The sequence below is a fragment of the Rhipicephalus microplus genome, chromosome 5, assembly GCF_043290135.1.
Source record: "Rhipicephalus microplus isolate Deutch F79 chromosome 5, USDA_Rmic, whole genome shotgun sequence".
Classification (NCBI taxonomy): Eukaryota; Metazoa; Arthropoda; class Arachnida; order Ixodida; family Ixodidae; genus Rhipicephalus; species Rhipicephalus microplus.
The window spans coordinates 23,735,006-23,754,026 of record NC_134704.1 but is presented as its reverse complement, the minus strand read 5'-3'; the positions used below and the strand labels follow the sequence as shown (position 1 = coordinate 23,754,026).

The 19,021-nt window shown below is 43.1% G+C and overlaps 1 protein-coding gene across 3 annotated transcripts in view; it reads left to right on the top strand.

Annotated features, from left to right (window-relative positions):
* The window catches only part of LOC119173957 (uncharacterized), a 224,473-nt gene that overhangs the window by 178,687 nt on the left and 26,765 nt on the right, over positions 1 to 19,021 (top strand). For all 3 annotated transcript variants that reach the window (XM_075895013.1, XM_075895012.1, XM_075895015.1), the window contains exons 6-7: positions 94 to 189; positions 15,236 to 15,346. In XM_075895013.1, the coding sequence (XP_075751128.1) occupies positions 94 to 189; positions 15,236 to 15,346 (207 nt within the window). The remainder of the gene's footprint in view (positions 1 to 93; positions 190 to 15,235; positions 15,347 to 19,021) is intronic.

The following is a 19,021-nucleotide window of genomic DNA, read 5'->3' as shown; positions in this document are numbered from 1 at the left end:
CAATCGACCAATTGATCCGTGAAACTGTGCCTATTGTAGTGTATATATACTTGGCATTACTGTGAACGCAGAATGCCCTGGTTTTTCTTCTAGAGGCCACTAAGACCGTGCGGATAGAGAAAAGCAACGGAGAGTTCGGGTTCCGGATTCACGGGAGCCACCCGGTCGTAGTTTCGGCCATCGAGAAAGGTGAGTAATCTTCCATATGGCTAAATAAGTAATTATATAGCCGATTGGTTAATTACACTACTTAGTGCGTTTACACGTCATAACGCAGCATTCTTACGATGACAGTTGTGCAATCTTATATAACTATTACTCCTGCAATCCGCGCTAGCCTCGCTAACTAATACTGCGTATGAGTGCCGCTACGAATAAGCTATCTTCATAGGGCCCGGAGCATCACATTGTAGGGGCATCCAGAATAGGAATAAAAAAAAGAAAAAAAGAGGATCATTAAAATCGTGCTCCCACAGTTCCCCACTATTTATAGCTGGTCGCGTCTTCTCGCGTAGTATTTCTTTACGGCTCGCGTTTCCATGGGCGGGCCACTTCTTCATCATGTTCTTCTTTTGTCTTCGTCTTTGTCCAGTAAACTCCAGCTTCACCCTGTATACAGCGCGCGAGGAAATGAGAGCTTCGACGCTTCGCTTTCAGCGCACCACCGTTGTGATCGCCACAGTGTAAAGACAAAAAAAAAGAGGAGCACGCGCAAATCGTCGAGCAATAAATCGGAATAAGAAACCACAGCGGCGTGTTTTCGAAGCCGCGTCCTCTGCGACAGCTGCATGCATGTCGACGCAACCATTTCGCCGATGAATGATTATGCGCGCTCGGCAAATCGAGCAGGGTATTTACGGACGCGGCCTGCTTTGATCGGATGGCAAATAACATGGCGTTCACTCATAGAAACACGGAGGAGTCCCATATTAAAAAAAAAAAAAAACATATGGGGTGCTTTCGTACCCTACTCGAAACAAAACAACCACCTTAGTGGAGAAAAGGTCACGCCCCTATTTCACGTCTTATTTTAAGGAGAGAAAGATTAGGAAAGCTGATAGTTAACCAAGGGGTCCAATCTGATCTTACAGGGGTGAATGAGGATAGGGTGGAGACTGCGAAGAGAGAAATGGAAAGTAGCACGCCTGCTCATGCAGGTGATAGTTTTTAAATGGCCTTTATAAGGTCACGGAAAGGTCACCCGTACACACTCCATCGTGTCCTGCGCAAGGGGTTTGATATAATCAGCACATCAGAGCTTTTTCGTCTAGGTCCGGATGTACTTATCAGTTCCAACGAGACCAGGTTGAAACTGAATTTGAGGGATGCATTTACGCTTCCGCCATGGTGGTAGTGTTTCCACGGCTGCTTTTAGGGGCGAAGCTCCTTAAGGCGTGGGCTGTGCGTCCCCTGTATGTAGCCACCTCTCGTTTAGTTCTTGCAGTCTTCACTAGATGACCATACTTGTAGTTGATGATGAAAGACGCGAGATGTTATAAAATAGGAATGATATCACCTATGGCGCGTGTTATTGGTGGAAAGCAATCGTTCGATTTAGTGAAGCGACGTATGCTAGCGGGAGCGTTGTTATAAAATCGAGTGGGCAAAATGTACGGAGGATTCATGGTTTACCAGGTTTACGGTTTACCTCCGGAGCTTCGCCAACTCATCATCATTCACTTCGTGGATATGGCGGCACTTTATTTTATCAGTAGATCTACTGATTTTTAAAATTTTCTGCTGATTGAGTGATAAGGTGTCTGAATCAACTGACTTTCTGTATTTTCTACAGAAATGATCGAAAAATCTGCTACTTTCTCAGCGTCAAGTTTCATTTGACGTGGTGCCATTTGTGGTGACGGAAAAAAGAATCAAAAGCCATCAGCTCGCTCACATGACACCACATAATTATTGGGAACGCTTGGGCGAGATTTTTGTGATCACAGATTTTTGTAATCGCACTCAGATTTTTTTAATCGATTGACAATGCGCAAGAACTTTACTGCGCATCTGTGAGCCAATGAAGTTTTCAAACGGGCAACCTTAGACCGCAGCTAGACTACCAGAACAGCGTACTTGTTTTCATGCTATGCTCCCCTGTTTTTATCCTCTGCCACTTCTGTCTTTTTCTAAGTATACAGAATTTACAGAACTTGCCCGCAGATGTGACATTCAGGCTGTGCTATTACGAAGAGCTTTTATCGCTCTGGGGCACTCTCCCTGGAATGTGGAGAGGGGTGCATACACGTAGAGGCAGAACATTATTTTGTGCATGAAAGTCAATGGGAAAACATTGCAACACGATGGAGACATTGATTAGCTACGTGGTATATACTTCCAAGGTAAATAGTGCGTAAAGACGTACGATGAAGAATCGGCGATGAATATGTTGTAATGTAATGATTTTTACCTCTAACGTCCCAAAACCACGACATAAGAAGGACACCGTAGTTTAAGGCTTTAGAATATTTAACCACCAGAGTTTTTTAACGTGCAATAAATCGAAGCACCAGGATGTAAAACACTCTTGTAGGTGCAGATCCAAGTAGCGGGTGAAAATGTGCAGAACTGCCTCGTCTTCGCTTTATTTTGAACTTCCCAAAATTCTCTTCCAAGAAGACGATCTGCTAAAGGGCCTCCCATTGCTCACCATGCAACTCCCTTGAGTTGATTGATTCCTTCCCGAAAAAATCTTGTAGCCGCACCTACTTGCTAGTGGCACTGCCAAACTCCCACTATGTCCGTCTTTTTCAGAAGGTGGTTCATCTTGTCTGTTGTCACACCTAAAAAAACTAAAATTACAACGTGCTGCTTGCCATCAGGAACCTTTGTATATTTAATCAGTCTTGAATCGTGCTAGGTAGATACCTTCGGGACACACGTAATCTCGGAGTCACTATATTGACTGCTTTATCAAAGCTAGAGTACTCTATGATAGATTACAAACATCAGCACTGAACTTGCGATGCAGTAACTAAGCGCGAAGACTAAAATTTAATACCTACAAATTTCTACTGATATTCCAAGAAAACATCTAGTACCATAGTTAAGCCATGGATGTTAAGCACGAGTGTGTGGGTAGACAAAGTTAAATGGCAGGTTGTCAGAGTTAACCGTAGGTCCGAACTCTCCCCCCCCCCCCTCTACCGCACCGTCTAAATTCAATGAGCCTCATAATCATGTTGTTATTTAGAGCTTAAAACACCTGAATTAAAATATTTTTAACGTGTGTATGCGTCACCTGGAGGCGTCTACGCCAAAGCAGACAACGAGAAGATTGCAGGTGGCAAATAGCAGCAGCACTGATAACGACAACTATAGTGTAGCTTTCCTGTTGCATGTCCGTTTTCGTTGGAAGAATGGTGAGGATGTTACTGTAGGTACCAGCAAATTCCACAATGTCAGCTTCCCTTCTTCTGCGTTGACTTCCTATACTCTAGCGTAACACTAACCATGTCTCATTACCTATGATTAGCTTTTTGGTTCAATAGGTCTTTAAGCGAGACCCATTCATTACGTGACTAGACATGCGCCGAGGAAATGCGGGAGGGCATCATGGAGTAATGCGGAAGCTAATCATAATGATAATCAAAAACTCCCAGTTATAACAAGAAGTTCTTGAATAACTTGTCTCCCCCTCGTCTTCCTTGATGAAGGCGCACTGTCGGTTAAGACACCTGAGGGAAAGGCGTATACAAGGCGTCAATATTACGTTTACTTGAAAGCCACCTTACGGGAAGTGGACATCTTTCGTTGTTTGGGCTGCATAGCCTGATTCTTAACCAGAAACCGACTCTCTCCTCGACCGTAGCGTATATAGGCTGCTTGAAGTCACATTTTGATGGAGGCGATATGCATGCATGTTAGAGAAACCCAGGCGGGCGAAGCTTCCGGGGTTATTCACTACGGAGTCTCTGATCGGGACATATCATTGTTCTGGGACCTAAAACCCTAACAATCGTTAATTAGCACTACGACGTTCTTACTAAAGATCCACCCGCCGAGTCATGTGACTCCCACATTGACACGGCTTGGGGCGCGTCGGTCAAATTCAGGCGCGCCTATAGCACTCATTTCCTGCGGGTGGATATTCAAATCCGCGCTTCGGCTTATTAACATGCCCGATCTAATCAAATTCATTTGTTTGTTTTGTTCCTGCTAGTTTCGCTCAAATCTATATCAACATACACTTTTCCTAGATCCCCTTCCCCCCCTCTGCAGCCAAAGTCAACTAATTCTGAGTGGTCGCAGCACTGTTTGCTGGACATTTAATAAGGACAGCTCACACGCCCTGCCATCGTAGACTTCTTCTTTTGTGAACATTTCCTTTCTTTTGCCGTTGGCTCACTACGCTTTCGATGTGAGTGCGGCGGTGGTCGGGAAGCCTCGATTCATTATGCAGTGCATAATGAATTCACAACGCCAGAGTACTCTCTTTCTTTCATTACAGTTGTTTGTTTTTCTCGTCCCGCCGTGCGAGTCCAAGCACCAACGTGTTATCACACCCACACACACACACACACACACACACACACACACACACACACACACACACACACACACACACACACACACACACACACCACACACACACACACACACCACACACACACACCACACACACACACGCGCGCGCACGCACGCACCCACGCACACAAAAACTCCGGTAAAACCACGAGCTATGCATGATGGTTTCGTTTTTTCTTATCTTCTTCTTTCACTGACCCTTTCTTGTCTTTTTTTATCTTCCCCTTTCGCGCCACTTCATCGACTGATAACAAATGTATATCGCACGTCCGTTGTCCACGTTCGGTATCGATCATTTATATATCCACGCGTCGTTCTGTTTTCTTCATTGTCGCGCGCGAGGAGCCTCACGATAACGAATTTCGCCCACTCTACTCGCCGTCGATTCTTTTCTGTATCACTTGGCCGGTTCTCTTTCTATGGATGCACATGTACTTTTCTTTTTCAATCCTTACATTTCTTCGACGCGCCTTCTCGGTGCGTTCGTGCTCTTTCCTTTGACGAATTCCTGATCTAAAAGCGTTATTACGTCGCTGCAAACTGGCCGCTCGCTCTCTCGCTTGCATGGAACGAGCAATCTGCGTCTCGCGTATTCCCTGCCCGGAAACCCTCTCACGCTCGCCTCCTGCCTAGTGTGCTAGTATTATATTGCTACGTGCGAAATATTACAGACAGCCAGGAGTTGACGTCTTTCCCGGAACCAGGCCATAAAGCAATGCTCTCTTCTTCACCCACTTCTAAGCGAATACACACCACAATGAATGGCTCATAGACATTGGTGGTGGTAGTGGTTAGAAGATGAGAAAAGGCACCTAATTTCTGCAACCCGGTCGGGAGCACGGCGCAGTGCCTGCGGGGACGGGAAAAGAGAGAAAAGTGGAAAGAAGAGAAAAGATTAAGTGAGCAGTGGCACGGTGGTCATCAACACGAGCAGCAGTTCAGAAGCAAGGGTAGGAATGGCAAGGGGCCCATCCTCAGCGGTAGCATAGACATTGACACGGTTCAAACGCCACACGTGTCTATAACCTCTCTCTCTTCCTCTCTCTCTTCCTCTCTCTTTCTGTCTCTCTATCTTTCTTTCTTTTTTTTTTCATCTGGCTGTTTCTCTCGCTTTCTCTTTTTATCTCTTTACCTCTACCTCTCCTTCTTACAATTGAATCAAACGAATTTCTTTCTCAGTCCACAGCGGGCAGCTGCCGATACCCAATGGCATTAGCGCTCCACCACCGTCGTCGTTACAGCGGCGCTAATAACTTTCTCGAGCCCCATGTAATCGATGCGGCGCTCGCCGTTTTCAAAGAACTAAGGAAACAGCGAGAATTCGAAACGAAAAATACGGAGCGAGGGAAATAAGCAGTGTAGACGGTGAGTGTTTAAGTAGAACGAAAGAAACATCGGTCATGCCTTCCTCTCTATTCGCGCTTCTTGAAGCTGCATGGAGAGAAAATTAAAAGGCAAGTTCGAATGCGAGCCTACCCCCTCTGCTCTTCGTTGCACCACGACTCAATGCGAAGACATACGAGAACAAAAAACGGCTGGCGACAAAAGATTTTATACCGCTACAATGGACGGAAGACACGAAGTACCCGTCAGAGGGGTTCTTTCTTTTCTCTTATTTGGCCATGTTCTTTATTTATTCTTTCTTTTGCATGTGCGTGTATCTTATTATTGCGGTGACAGTAGTCGTCTGATGACACAACGAAATCGCTTTGCTTCGCTTTCGGTGCCGCAAATGTCCTTGTACTGCCTTTCTTTTTCTTTTTTCCAGATTTGCTATATTTTCTGGCATTCAGCAGAGACACCGTTTGTTCTTCCCTTTCTTCTTTCTTTCTTTCTTATTCATTTTTATTTTTTTTCTTATTCATTTGTCTCATCGTCAACGCGTGGCATACGTATTCGAGCAACGACTCATGGAAAATACGGAAGCGAGAACGTGTGACCGAGATTAGTCTCCAAAGTGCGAGACACAACAAATGGGACTTTGTTTTTTTTTTCTTTCCTAATTGTTTTTCCTCTTTTTATTATGCGCTTTCCGCTTTCTCGCAGTAAAAGTGGCCTAGGTGGCTAGAAGAATAACCTAAGGGAGGTGGCGCTGCGCACGACAGCAGGACGTTTGCTTTCAACGACACGATTCGCGCGCATTGTATACGCTCCAATGCGCAGCCGGCTCGGCTTACAAACGTTCCGGGGAAGCTTGTTTTTTTTTTTTCTTTTTTCACGGTGCGATTCATAATCACACGCGTTACAGCGCTTTTCTCGCGATTTCTTGGCTTTGCCTCAGAAGAACTGTGTAGGTATCAGAAAGAAGGGAGACAAAGCAAGAAAGAGAGCTGCAATGTGTGTGTGCGTAATTAAGAAGGGGAGTTATTCTAGCGTAGAACGACACAATGTCAAGACAGTTGGCACGAATTCGGGATAAAAGGCAGTCACGCAGACAATGATAGACGAGAAGTTATATAACCGACGTTTGTCTTGTCTTGATCTCTTCTCTTGTGTGTTTGCCCGCTTACTGTCCCTAATCATAGCGTAGATTACGATTGGTTCACTGTTATAGTACTTACCAATCGAAATGGTACAATTTGAGGCAAAGTAACGCGCATAATTCAGTTACCACCGCCTTCAATTTCAATCGTGTCGGTGCCATTTCGGCTTGAACGTGCAGATCAAAGCCAGCATTTTCTTTAGAGACCGCGGATTCATCGCGATACGATGTATACTTAAAACAACAAATTGTGCTTATTAGTCATTACAGCGAGAACTGCGTTGTCCCGTTTAAATTCCCGAGTACTGTACAGTGTCAGTTTTTATGAAAGGGAACACGGGAGCGCGTGGCCTGCAGTGTGCGCTGCTGGCAGCTCTTTCAAGTGGAAGCGAGAGCAACCGCCGCCTCTTTTTGCGTCATCTCGCGGCGATCAGAACAGCAATTCATTGCTGACATGAAACCAGCGGCAAAATTGTAGTCCCCTCCCCCTTCATGTTCATTACCGGCCTCTTACGTAATCGCCTTGACGTGGGAGGGGGTCGCTCTTTTGCCGCTCGCTCCATTTCATCAACGACTGCTTGTTTTGCTCGCCGAGAGATGACGCCTAAAGAGGCTGTGGTTGCTCTCGCTCCCACTTGAAGGCGCTGCCAACAGCGCGCAGGCGTGCGCTCCCGTGTTCCCTTTCATAAAAATTGACACTGTACATGTGATCGTAGGTTGGCGAACTCACTCGTGAATCGACTCATATCCCGTACGTGAGTCTGGGCGAGTCCGGTTGAGTAACAGTTTTGTGAGTCTGAGTCCGAGGGAGTTTGGCCCAGGAGAATTTCGATGAGTCTGAGTGAGTTTCGATTTCTTTTGCCGACCTAAGGTCCTATCTAGTCATCTTCAGCAATCATCAGCCTTACCTGGATTCACGTTTATACTCGCGTCTACTCACAGCTATTCCAAAGCAGATTGAGCGATACACTGTTTCAGTATTCACTAATTAGAGGCGGGAATTACGAAAGGGGGTACCATTACCTCCCCCACCAACTCTTGTACGCATTTTCTTGATTATTATATTTTGTGTTGTCATCTCTTCCAAGAAAACGAACCTTACTGATTTGAAAGCCCTGAGAACTCGTTTTCGAAGACACTGTCAAACGGCACCAAGAATAGAGCGCCGAATTGGTGTTATAGAGCATTGAGACCACGGTCGAAGAAGCTAACTCTAACCTGAAGCACTCATGAGTAGACTCATTAAGACACAGATCAAGCCACGAGTCTGAGTGAGTCAGGGTGAGTGATGCTTCAGTGGGTGTGAGTTCGAGTGAGTCCAAATCTCATGATATATTTCATGAATGAGTCTGAGTGAGCTCCACGAGTTTTGTGCCGACCCATGTGCGCGATGCGTCGGGCACCGTACATCGCGTGCTCACTTATTCGGGAACATTTCGCGACGCCCGCATGTGCCGATGCGTCGGAGTTGTGACGGGCGCGAATATCGCTTCGAATGAAATGGCGGGATTTCTTTTTGTATCAAACGGTTAAGCGGTACCGTATCAAAACTCGCACGAATTACGGGTGATAAGGAGAAATCGATTTCTGATCGGTCTGCCGTGCCGCCGGCGCCGGGGACAGCTAGCGCGCAGGACGAGACGCCGCGTGAGATACTCCGGGCCAATTTGGGTCCGCTCAGCGGCCGAACAAAACGACCAACCCAACATCTCTAGCACCTCCCAGCTCCCTCTGGCCTCATCGATCGCTACACACAGAGGCCTGCCAACGACGTCTCTTATAAGCGAGATGAACCCATTACGCCGCCCACGCCTTATATTTTGTTTCCTTCCTTGCCTGCCCTATACGATGAAACTTGGTTCGATACTTGAACGAGCTCCCATGCTGCGTCTTTTCTCTCGGTGTCGATCGGAGCTGACTTTCGAACGGACGCCGGATCATTAATTGTCGCGTAGGCTTCCGACAGCGTTGGCAATAAATGAGCGGCAGTGAAATGGGACGGTGAATGGTGTTGGCGCGAGCAATAAAACATTTTCTGTTGCTTAAGCGTGTGGACTGCTATAGATGATCCCAGAAGCGAGAATACACCGCGTCTCCGCCAGCGTAACCACAATCTCTGTCCCCAACTGCTTGCCGTACTGCAATATCTATATCTTGCGTCAGCCAACTATTGACTTATGTCGGAGGAGCGCGCTAACGATGTCGACGAAAATTCCTGAGGTCACAAGTCTGCTGATTGCGTAAGATATGCGCTGCTTGCCGCTTTTTGATCGACGCAGGTATCTCGCAGTATATAGTAACATTGCTTGAGATGCCGTAGAATATTAAACGTGTCTGTAAGAACTTCAATCGCTGTTAAAAGCCCCTACTCCGCTTGGTGCGGATGACGTCAGTGACTGCTCCGCTTTCATTCTTGGTCCTGCTTTCTGCGTGCATTAAGTGAATGTTTTATGCTATATTTACATGTGCAGTCTCACCTGATTTTACGAATTTCCTGCTATAATAGTAGAATCTCGAATAGTTAACCTTATGGGTACCGCTGGCCGGCATACCCATAAGGTTGAATGTGTTCATAAACTTCATTAACTCCGATTTCCCTCTTTTTCTCTCATAACAAGAACTAAGAAAGCTATTACATTGATCCCCAGTTAACTGAATTGTTTTCGATGATAAATAAGTAAAAAATTGCAGTGATTTCTTTGTACATTTCACAAAGAGAGGGTCTTTATCGGGTTTATATCGCGTTAAAGCACATAGCCACCCTATATTTATAGAGACGACTGTAGTTTTATATTGCCCCGCCGCGGTGGTCTAGTGGCTAAGGTACTCGGCTGCTGACCCGCAGGTCGCGGGTTCGAATCCCGGCTGCAGCGGCTGCATTTCCGATGGAGGCGAAAATGTTGTAGGCCCGTGTGCTCAGATTTGGGTGCACGTTAAAGAACCCCAGGTGGTCGAAATTTCCGGAGCCCTCCACTACGGCGTCTCTCATAATCATATAGTGGTTTTGGGACGTTAAACCCCACAAATCAAATCATCAACTGTAGTTTTATTTTGTGAAGCTTCACGCCGCGTGCGTGCACTGAACAACGGAGTCGACAGTCAGTAGCACTTCTCAGTAACAAATGGCACTTTTAAGACAGTGGTGGTTTGTTTTCAGTGTAAATTCTTCTACAGAAACACTGTGTTTGCTTTCGCAGTTTAACGGTTTCTGCGGCAGATGACACTGATCGCCTCCGTGCTTGTTTTTTTTTTTTCACTACCTCTCTGCAAAGCAATGCATTCGTTTTCTCCGTCTTTAAATATCCGCACCTTGTCATAACCTTATGTGACGGTCCATCCTGCCTGTTTGTTCCACTCATGGGAAATCCCCATGTTACGGTTTTCCAGAAACTATGCTCCCGCAGCGTAGTTTCTAGACTAAGATATGATAAAGTTAAAAGTTAGTTCTCACACATGCAGCTGTGAGCGCTATAGATACAATGCCGCGGTAGCTCTCAGGTGTCGGTACGTTACAATTTTATATTTCCAATTTTATATTTCCCGTTTTTACGAACTTCTCAATTCAACGAAATTATTCGGGCACCCTAGTCGCTTCGTTAATTCAAGTTTTAGCTGCATATCACTTTCTTATGCCTAGGTTGACTCCCCTGCTACCTGAAAAGTCTGGCTCCCAAATTGTTCGATACTTGTTTTTCTTCGCAGTAGAACTAGAACGTTTTTTACGATCACTGTGTTTGATTGCTGAACTCTCAAGTTGCAAGCTTTTTCTCGCTCCCGGCCTTCGAAGCTTCACTGACAAAAATACCACTTTACCTAATTAGGAATTCCTTTACCTACCTCATGCCCAGCCGCGGTTGTCTAGTGGCTAAGATACTCGGCTGCTGACCCGCAGGTCGTGGGATCAAATCCCGGCTGTGGCGGCTGCATTTCCGATGGAGGCGAAAATGTTGTAGGCCCGTGTACTCAGATTTGGGTGCACGTTAAAGAACCCCAGGCGGTCGAAATTTCCGGAGCCCTCGCTACAGCGTCTCTCATAATCAAATAGCAGTGTTGGGACGTTAAACCCCACAAATCAATCAATCCGTTAACTACCTCATTCTAAACATAGGGCCATTTTCGCTAGGTGGCTGAAGCGAGCCTCTATTTGTGTTGCACCGCACGTAATTACTGCAGCAAGCTGTATGCACTCGAACATCTCTAGCCGTGCGCCTTTTTTATCAGCTTCGGAGCAGTGTTGCGGTGAAGCTGCCGAGAACTTTACTTGGGCGAGTTTCTTCATCTCCAGTATACTTTGACACAGCGCTGAATGAAGTGCAGAGGTCGCGTATATTTGTATCTGGCTTCTGGGGCTCTTATGGTCTCTTCGCACTTCTTGAAAGTATGATCAATACTGATAGGCGTGTGCAAAGTTCTCCATCAGGAGGGGGTGGAGAGGGGGAGGGCGAAGGTTAATCGCAACACCCCCCTCAAATCAATATATGGGGCTGAATTCGCGCTCCTACCCCGAGTCACAGCGCTGCCCTTCCCTATTATGTATATGTGTCGGACCGATTTGGCACCCCCTTCTTAGGGAATTAGGGAGCGGGGCTCCCCCTTTCCCCCTTCCTTCCTCGTGAGCACGCCTATGTCGATACTGCAAGTTTGTTGAACACTTTTCGCCAACTGATGTGTCTCCATGCTGCTCTCTGAGAGAGATTAGTGACAATCGAGGCATCGTCACCCGTCAAGATGTTCCAAGCACTGTGCCACCGCAGAGCGCAGCTACCATGGCGACGGTTAATGCGTGCGCATAGATCACCAGTTTATCAAAGCAATCTTGCACGGCGCTACCTTGATAAGCTTCCCTTAGCATTCACCGGAAACGAAAATGCGTACACGTGCTCCTACCCTACACGCACATTTTTGCGATTGATGTGCTGATAAGCCAGAGAGAGAGAAAGAGAGAGAGAGAGTCGTGGTTGTTGAAAAGCTACGCTGGAACATCGGAAAGATCTACGCACATGCGCCTCCTGCTATGTATAATGGCAAGCAGCCACTTAATCCATTCTGTTTTTTTTTTCTCTGGACACGTGTAACGAAGAAAAAAAGAAAGAGGTTAGGTATAAAAAAAAACACGCTCTCGACGTCTAAAAACGGCGTGTTACACATCGACTCCGTTGATTTCACCAGCGTTAGAGAAACATATGCGTGCCCGCTCCAAAGGTAGCCTTTTCAATAGTAACAATTAAAGAAAATGTTGTACGTTCTCAACACTGGGCTCTTAAAAAGCTTCAAAAACACGTGTCTCATAGATTGAATATTTTTCACTGCTGTCTTGCTGCATCGTCGTGACCTATAAAGGGGACGTCAATCACTGTCAGCTGCAGGAACACCGCGAGCGAAGTTTCGATACGACGAAAAAGGCGAGAATTCTAAAGTATGTCGTTAAGATGTTCAGATGAAGCAAGCCGTCCCACGGCCACATTATATATATATATATATATATATATATATATATATATATATATATATAAAAATCCTGTAATGTAATATATAATCCTGATGAAGGCCAGACTCTCGGCCGAAACGTCGAAATAAACCACGTTGTGACCGCATATATATATATATATATATATATATATATATATATATATATATATTGTGACGAGGTTTATTAGTCGATAACGACAACGGCAAGACAGCGTGAAGAACCGTCCAGCAAGCACGAGCCGAGAGGAGAGCCGGGCGTTGGCGATGCTGCTCGCCGCAGGCACATCTTCTTCTTCACAATATATATATATATATATATATATATATATATATATATATATATATATATATATATATATATATATATATATATATATATATATATATATATATATAGGCACGTTAAAGAACCCCAGGTGGTCGAAATTTCCGGAGCCCTCCACTACGGCGTCTCTCATAATCATATGTGGTTTTGGGACGTTAAACCCCATATATCATCATCATCATATATATATATATATATATATATATATATATATATATATATATATATATATATATATATATATATATATATATATATATATATATATATATATATATATATATATATATATATATATATATATATATATATGTGTGTGTGTGGGAAAGAAGAGTGTACTTAAGGGCTCGTTTTTTCGTGTTTTGACACAATAATAATGAGATCTAACAGCCAATAATGACGAGAAATGTATAGGGGTAATTATTAGACCAATTTTTTTGTAAATGTGAATAAATAAAAGAGGGTGAAAGAATAAACTTGCCGTGAGCAGGAACCGAACCTACGGCCTTCGAATAACGCGTTCGATGCTCTACCACTGAGCTACCACGACGGCTATTCCCCCAGCCACTTTATTGGGTGTATATGTGAATTTAAACGTGAGAGTGTCAGTGAGTGCCACCTGTAACCATGGAGGCGAGTGTGGCATACTCTTTATGAGCCTGTTTGGCGTCACGTAGCACGTGAACTGATTACGAGCTGGCAACTGGCGAATACTCCTTTGTATACAACCTAACGGCGCCAAGTCTGCCAGTACGAGACCCTTGTTAATGAATAAGAGAAAGAAGGGTATACTTAAGGGCTCGTTTTTCCATCTTTTGACACAATAATAATAAAATCTAACATACAATAATGCCAAGAAATGTATAGAGGAAGTAGTATATATATATATATATATATATATATATATATATATATATATATATATATAATATTGTGTGTGTGTGTGTGTGTGCGCGCGCACCGGCGTTATTTCAAGAATGGTTGCGCGATCGAATCAGTCGTCAACCGGCTTGCTCAAAGCACTCTCAAGAATGTAGTTGTAACAGTTCCATAGCTGAGAATTATTGTCGTTAGGGAAGCAGGATAAGCGGAAGCACAATGTAGTGCTCCATTTTATGCCGTTAGATTAGAAAGTTTTTGAGGTAATGACGTACTAGTATAAATATGACTCTCGCAAGAGCTGCGCTGACGAATGCCGTATCTTTTGCGTTATGACTATATTCAGTCAAATAATAACGGCTGATAGCACTGCATAGTTGATTTCAGTTTCACTCCTACATAAGGTAACTAAAACACTTCGCAAAAATGAAGCCTCCATCGTTGCAATATCAACATTTGCCGGTGACATTTATACGTGCTTGGCACAGCGTTCTGGATACGCGCCCCTACGTGTAATTCGAAGGTCGCAAGTTTGATGCCTTCCAGCGGAAAGTTGTCTTCTCGCCCTCTATTTCTTCGCATTTATAGCATACAAATTACACCCTGTGCTTGTCTTGACTTTATTATCTGTTAGTTAGTATTCGGGCTCCGTATTATCAGATAAATCTGAAAAAAATCGATAATCACTCGTTAGTAAAATGTTTTTACAGTTTGGATTTACCCGATAGGCTCCTATTTTAAAAGGGCATTTTCGAAGCTGACAATCATCGGTCAAACGGAGCGCTCCTCAATCAAAGGAAGCAACGTCGCAAGGTATGCCAGTGTCACAACAACCTATAATAGAAAATTAAACACCGAATTTCAGAAAACTCAGGATTTACGAGAAATAGAAAAAATAAAATGTTAAAGACACCCACCGAATTTCGAGAAAAATTAACTCTGAAACAACGAAGCCCTAGTTATCATTTGCGGCTTTCTAACAAAAGAAACCCGAAATCCTCCTTCATTCGTTCATTTATTGGTGTTTGTGGCCTATTGAACGTTAAAGGTTGTTGAATAAGTTGCCTGATTGTACAATCTTTACAATATTGGGAGCACCTAACGAACTTCATTTTTATCTTCTCTGCGTTTCCTCATTCTTTCTTGCTGGTTCATTTGTTGGACGCTGCTCACAATGCTTTCTTTATGCGTCAGCAGCTTTCTGTCCCTGAGCGGACACTGCCAAACTGTGACGACACGCTCAGCTGATGAGATAATTATAAGGAGCTTCGCTATTCGTTATTACTTTTCTTTGTTTGTTCCAGCTAGTTCTAGTTTTTCATTATTATTCGCACGGGGAGTGAACGAGCGTGCATATACTTTATAAAGCATCGAAAAGGGACAAAGTAAAAAATTGTCAGGTGGACGTCATATGATTAACGTGTCCATTACAGTAGTGGTACACCCATGAGAGAAAAAAAATAGTACGTGTAATGAAGTTACGAGAACCATAAAATCTGCTTTAACTTGTGCAGTTTTGTACTTAATAAGCATACATAATATTCACTTTCCAGGGACGCCTGCTCAGTCATGTGGCTTGGAGGTGGGCGACATCATCATCAGCATTAACGGCATCAGTGTGCTGGATGCGAATCATTCCGAAGTGGTTCGGATAGCTCACGCCGGTGAGTACCAAACTGTCACTCCCCGCTTAAAAATAAAAACGATCAAATTATCCAACCGTAGCTTTTAAGATCAAAATAGACAGTTCGACCACCTGATATCAATATACGAACACAAAAGAAGATACTGATTATTACGTGGGGCTTAACGTCCCAAAACCACCATACGATTATGAGAGACGCCGTAGTGAAGGGATCCGGAAATTTCGACCACCTGGGGTTTTTTAACGTGCACCCAAATCTGAGCACACGGGCCTGCAGCGTTTTCACCTCCATCGAAACACAAAATAAATGTTCAGATATGAATATAATACGATTGCACGCATTTCGAGTAATAATATGTAGTTTTAAAAGGATCAAACATTGATATTATTAACATAAAAATAATAATACTATTAATAATAATAATAATAATAATAATAATAATAATAATAATAATAATAATAATAATAATAATAATAATAATACTTTATTCTGGCATGTGTACACAGCAGTTACATGCCACCGAGGTGAGGCAAAAGGGGACAGACGAAACTGTTTCCTGACTAGGCCCACATCCCGGCTCGTGAACAAAAAAAAACAAAAACAAAAAGAAGGACAGTGGTGAGTAAAGCGAAAAACATCCAGTACAGCACAACTCATCAGAATCACTGTAGAGAAGTCATGGAACTTCAAGCAATTTCGCTATAGAAGTACGAAAACCTATAAAAACCATTTCATGTTGATATGTCCATCAGAATAAAGTTGTGAATAGATTTATTCAATGAAGAGATGCAATAGTATCCATCATAATTCAGAATTGAAGTGGAGCTAACAATGTGCGTAGCTTAACAAATGAAACGCAGTGAAGTACAACCTGGTGAACAAAAGTATACATCGCAAGTGGCAAAACACATTGCATCAAGCACTTCATCCTGGTTCGAAGAGTAATCTTACTTTCTTTTTAAAATGATGTACAGATCTGTTTATCTGTGATAATTCTACTACAGAAGGAAAACTGTTACATATATCTACTACTATTTGATGGTGAAGTGTTTGGGTACCATAATTTGTTCTAGATCGTGCTGAAACAAGTGACGTCCTTCGTAAGTTATATTCAATGTGACGAGTGAGGTACATATTGCTGAATGAAGCGAAAACTTGTTTTATACGATTATAAATAAGAACCATCACTTTAAGTTTGTAACATTCAGTGAAACGCAATACACGAAAACAGAAAATAAATTGCGGTGTCTATGTCTATCTGGCCTTTTAGTTATTAGCTGCAATGCTTTTTGTTGCATGGTAATTAATTTTTGTGCATTGGTCCTATTACATGTGCCCCAAACTAAGTTGCAGTATGTGAGGTGCGAATGAACGAGAGAAAAGTATAGCTGCTTTGCCACCGAATGAGGAAGAAGATGGTTGATACGGCTTATACCACAAATTGATCGAGCCATTTTCAGTTTTACATGACCCACGTGATCAGACCAGCTCAAGTCATTGCGGAAGTGTACGCCCAGAAACTTGCAGCTACTGTTACATGTTATTTCTGAATTACCAAAATAGAGTTTTGGGTTGTGGTGTATTGCTTTGTTCTGAGCCCGGAATAAAATGAAATTAGTTTTTTTTTCACGTTTAATCTCAGCTGATTTATTCTCAACCATCCCTCTAATTCTTCAAGCCAACTATTCGCTCTCTGCTCAAGTTATTTAGGTTGGGACCAGACAAGAATATGTTAGTGTCGTCGGCATATAGGATAATGTTCGAAGATGAAGGAATGTTTACAATATCATTTATGTACACAGTGAATAGAAGGGGTCCTAAAATTGATCCCTGAGATACTCCATATTTTATTGTTCCGTAGTTAGAGCAAGTGTCGTTATGTAGCTTTGTGTATTGTTGACGTGCAGGCAGGTAGCTTTTCATAAGGCTTCTTGCAATGCCACGAATTCCATAAATTTCTAATTTTGCTAAGAGAAAGTCATGTTGAACCGAATCAAATGCTTTACTGAGTCGAGAAATAGTCCGATAGTAAAGTGTTTCATTTCAATGTTTCGAATTAAGACATTTTTTTATATAAAGCAATGCGGTTTCAGTCGATTTCCCAGGTTGAAAACCGTATTGATGATCACTTATCACATTATTTGCGGAAAGGAAGTCAAAGAAACGTGTAGAAATTATTTTTTCAGCAAGCTTACAAAAATTGGCAGAACTGAAATTGGCCGGTAATTACCGAATTCTGTTTTATTTCCACCTTTAAAGACAACAGTAACACGTGTTATCTTTAATCTATCTGGGGACACGCCAGTAGCCAACATCTGATTGAATATATAGGTCAGTGGTTCTATAAGGCAACTAATGGAATTCTTAATTGGCAATGGTGAGATGTCATCTTCACCAGGAGCACACGTATTTTTTAGAGAATTAATAATGGTTGTGATTTCTGCTTCTGTTGTTGGCGTTAGAAATATCGAGTCATAGTTGGAAATCTGAATGCATGACGTAGGAGAGGTATTATTAGGCAAGGGAATTGAGCCGGCATATTTACCAGCTTCCAGGAAGTGTTCATTGAATTTTTCGGCTAATGCAACACCGTCATAGATAATACCCTTAACCGGCATTTCGACGGGTTTTGTGTTAGCTTTGCTGCCGATGAGAGTTTTAATTCCTTCCCAGATCTGCTTAGGATTGTTACCTATGTTTGAAAACTTTTTTCTGTAAAATGACGACTTTGCTTTTTTTAGATCAGCATTTAGCACATTACGAAACTTTTTGTATTCAGCTAATATCTCAGAACTTCTCGTTTTAAGAAGTTTAGCGAACATCAAGTTTTTTTCTTTTATTCTCATAATAAGAGCCTTGTTTATCCAGTCTTTACGGGCCTTTCTGTGTTTTTTTATTGCCATAACAGGAAAAGCGGCATTGTAATGGTTAATAACCTTTATAAGGAAATTTTCGTACACTTCATTTGGATCGCCCCGCCACGCTGGTCTAGTGGCTAAGGTACTCGGCTGCTGACCCGCAGGTCGCGGGTTCAAATCCCGGCTGCGGCGGCTGCATTTCCGATGGAGGCGGAAATGTTGTAGGCCCGTGTACACAGATTCGGGTGCACGTTAAAGAACCCCAGGTGGTCGAAATTTCCGGAACCCTCCACTACGGCGTCTCTCATAATCATATGGTGGTTTTGGGACGTTAAACCCCAAATATCAATCATCAATCATTTGGATCGGTTGCATTGTAGACGTCTGTCCAATCAGTTGTTTTCAGCAACTCACAGAAAACAGCGATATTATTGGAATCACTCGTTCTACGTGAATGGATAGGGGTAGTTCGTTTTTGACTTAAAGGGACAAATACAAAGAACGCCAAGTGGTCACTTAGACCAGACAAAAACACTCCGGAAAAAACCGGGTCTCGAGAACAGTTCATGTAGCAAAGATCTATTATTGTTGCTGTTGATCTGTTTACTCGTGTTGGGGACTCAATCGTGTTTGTACAGCCATACAGCAGCAATATTTCAGTTAAGGCCGCTTGAATCGGAGATCTACCCATAACATCAATATTAAAATCACCAAGTGCAATAACACTCCATTTATTTGAATTAGCATTATCTAAACATGTCTCAATAAACTGAAGAAAGGCTTCTGCGTTACAGCGCAATGATAAAAATGTTCCGGTGTAACAGGCTAACACATT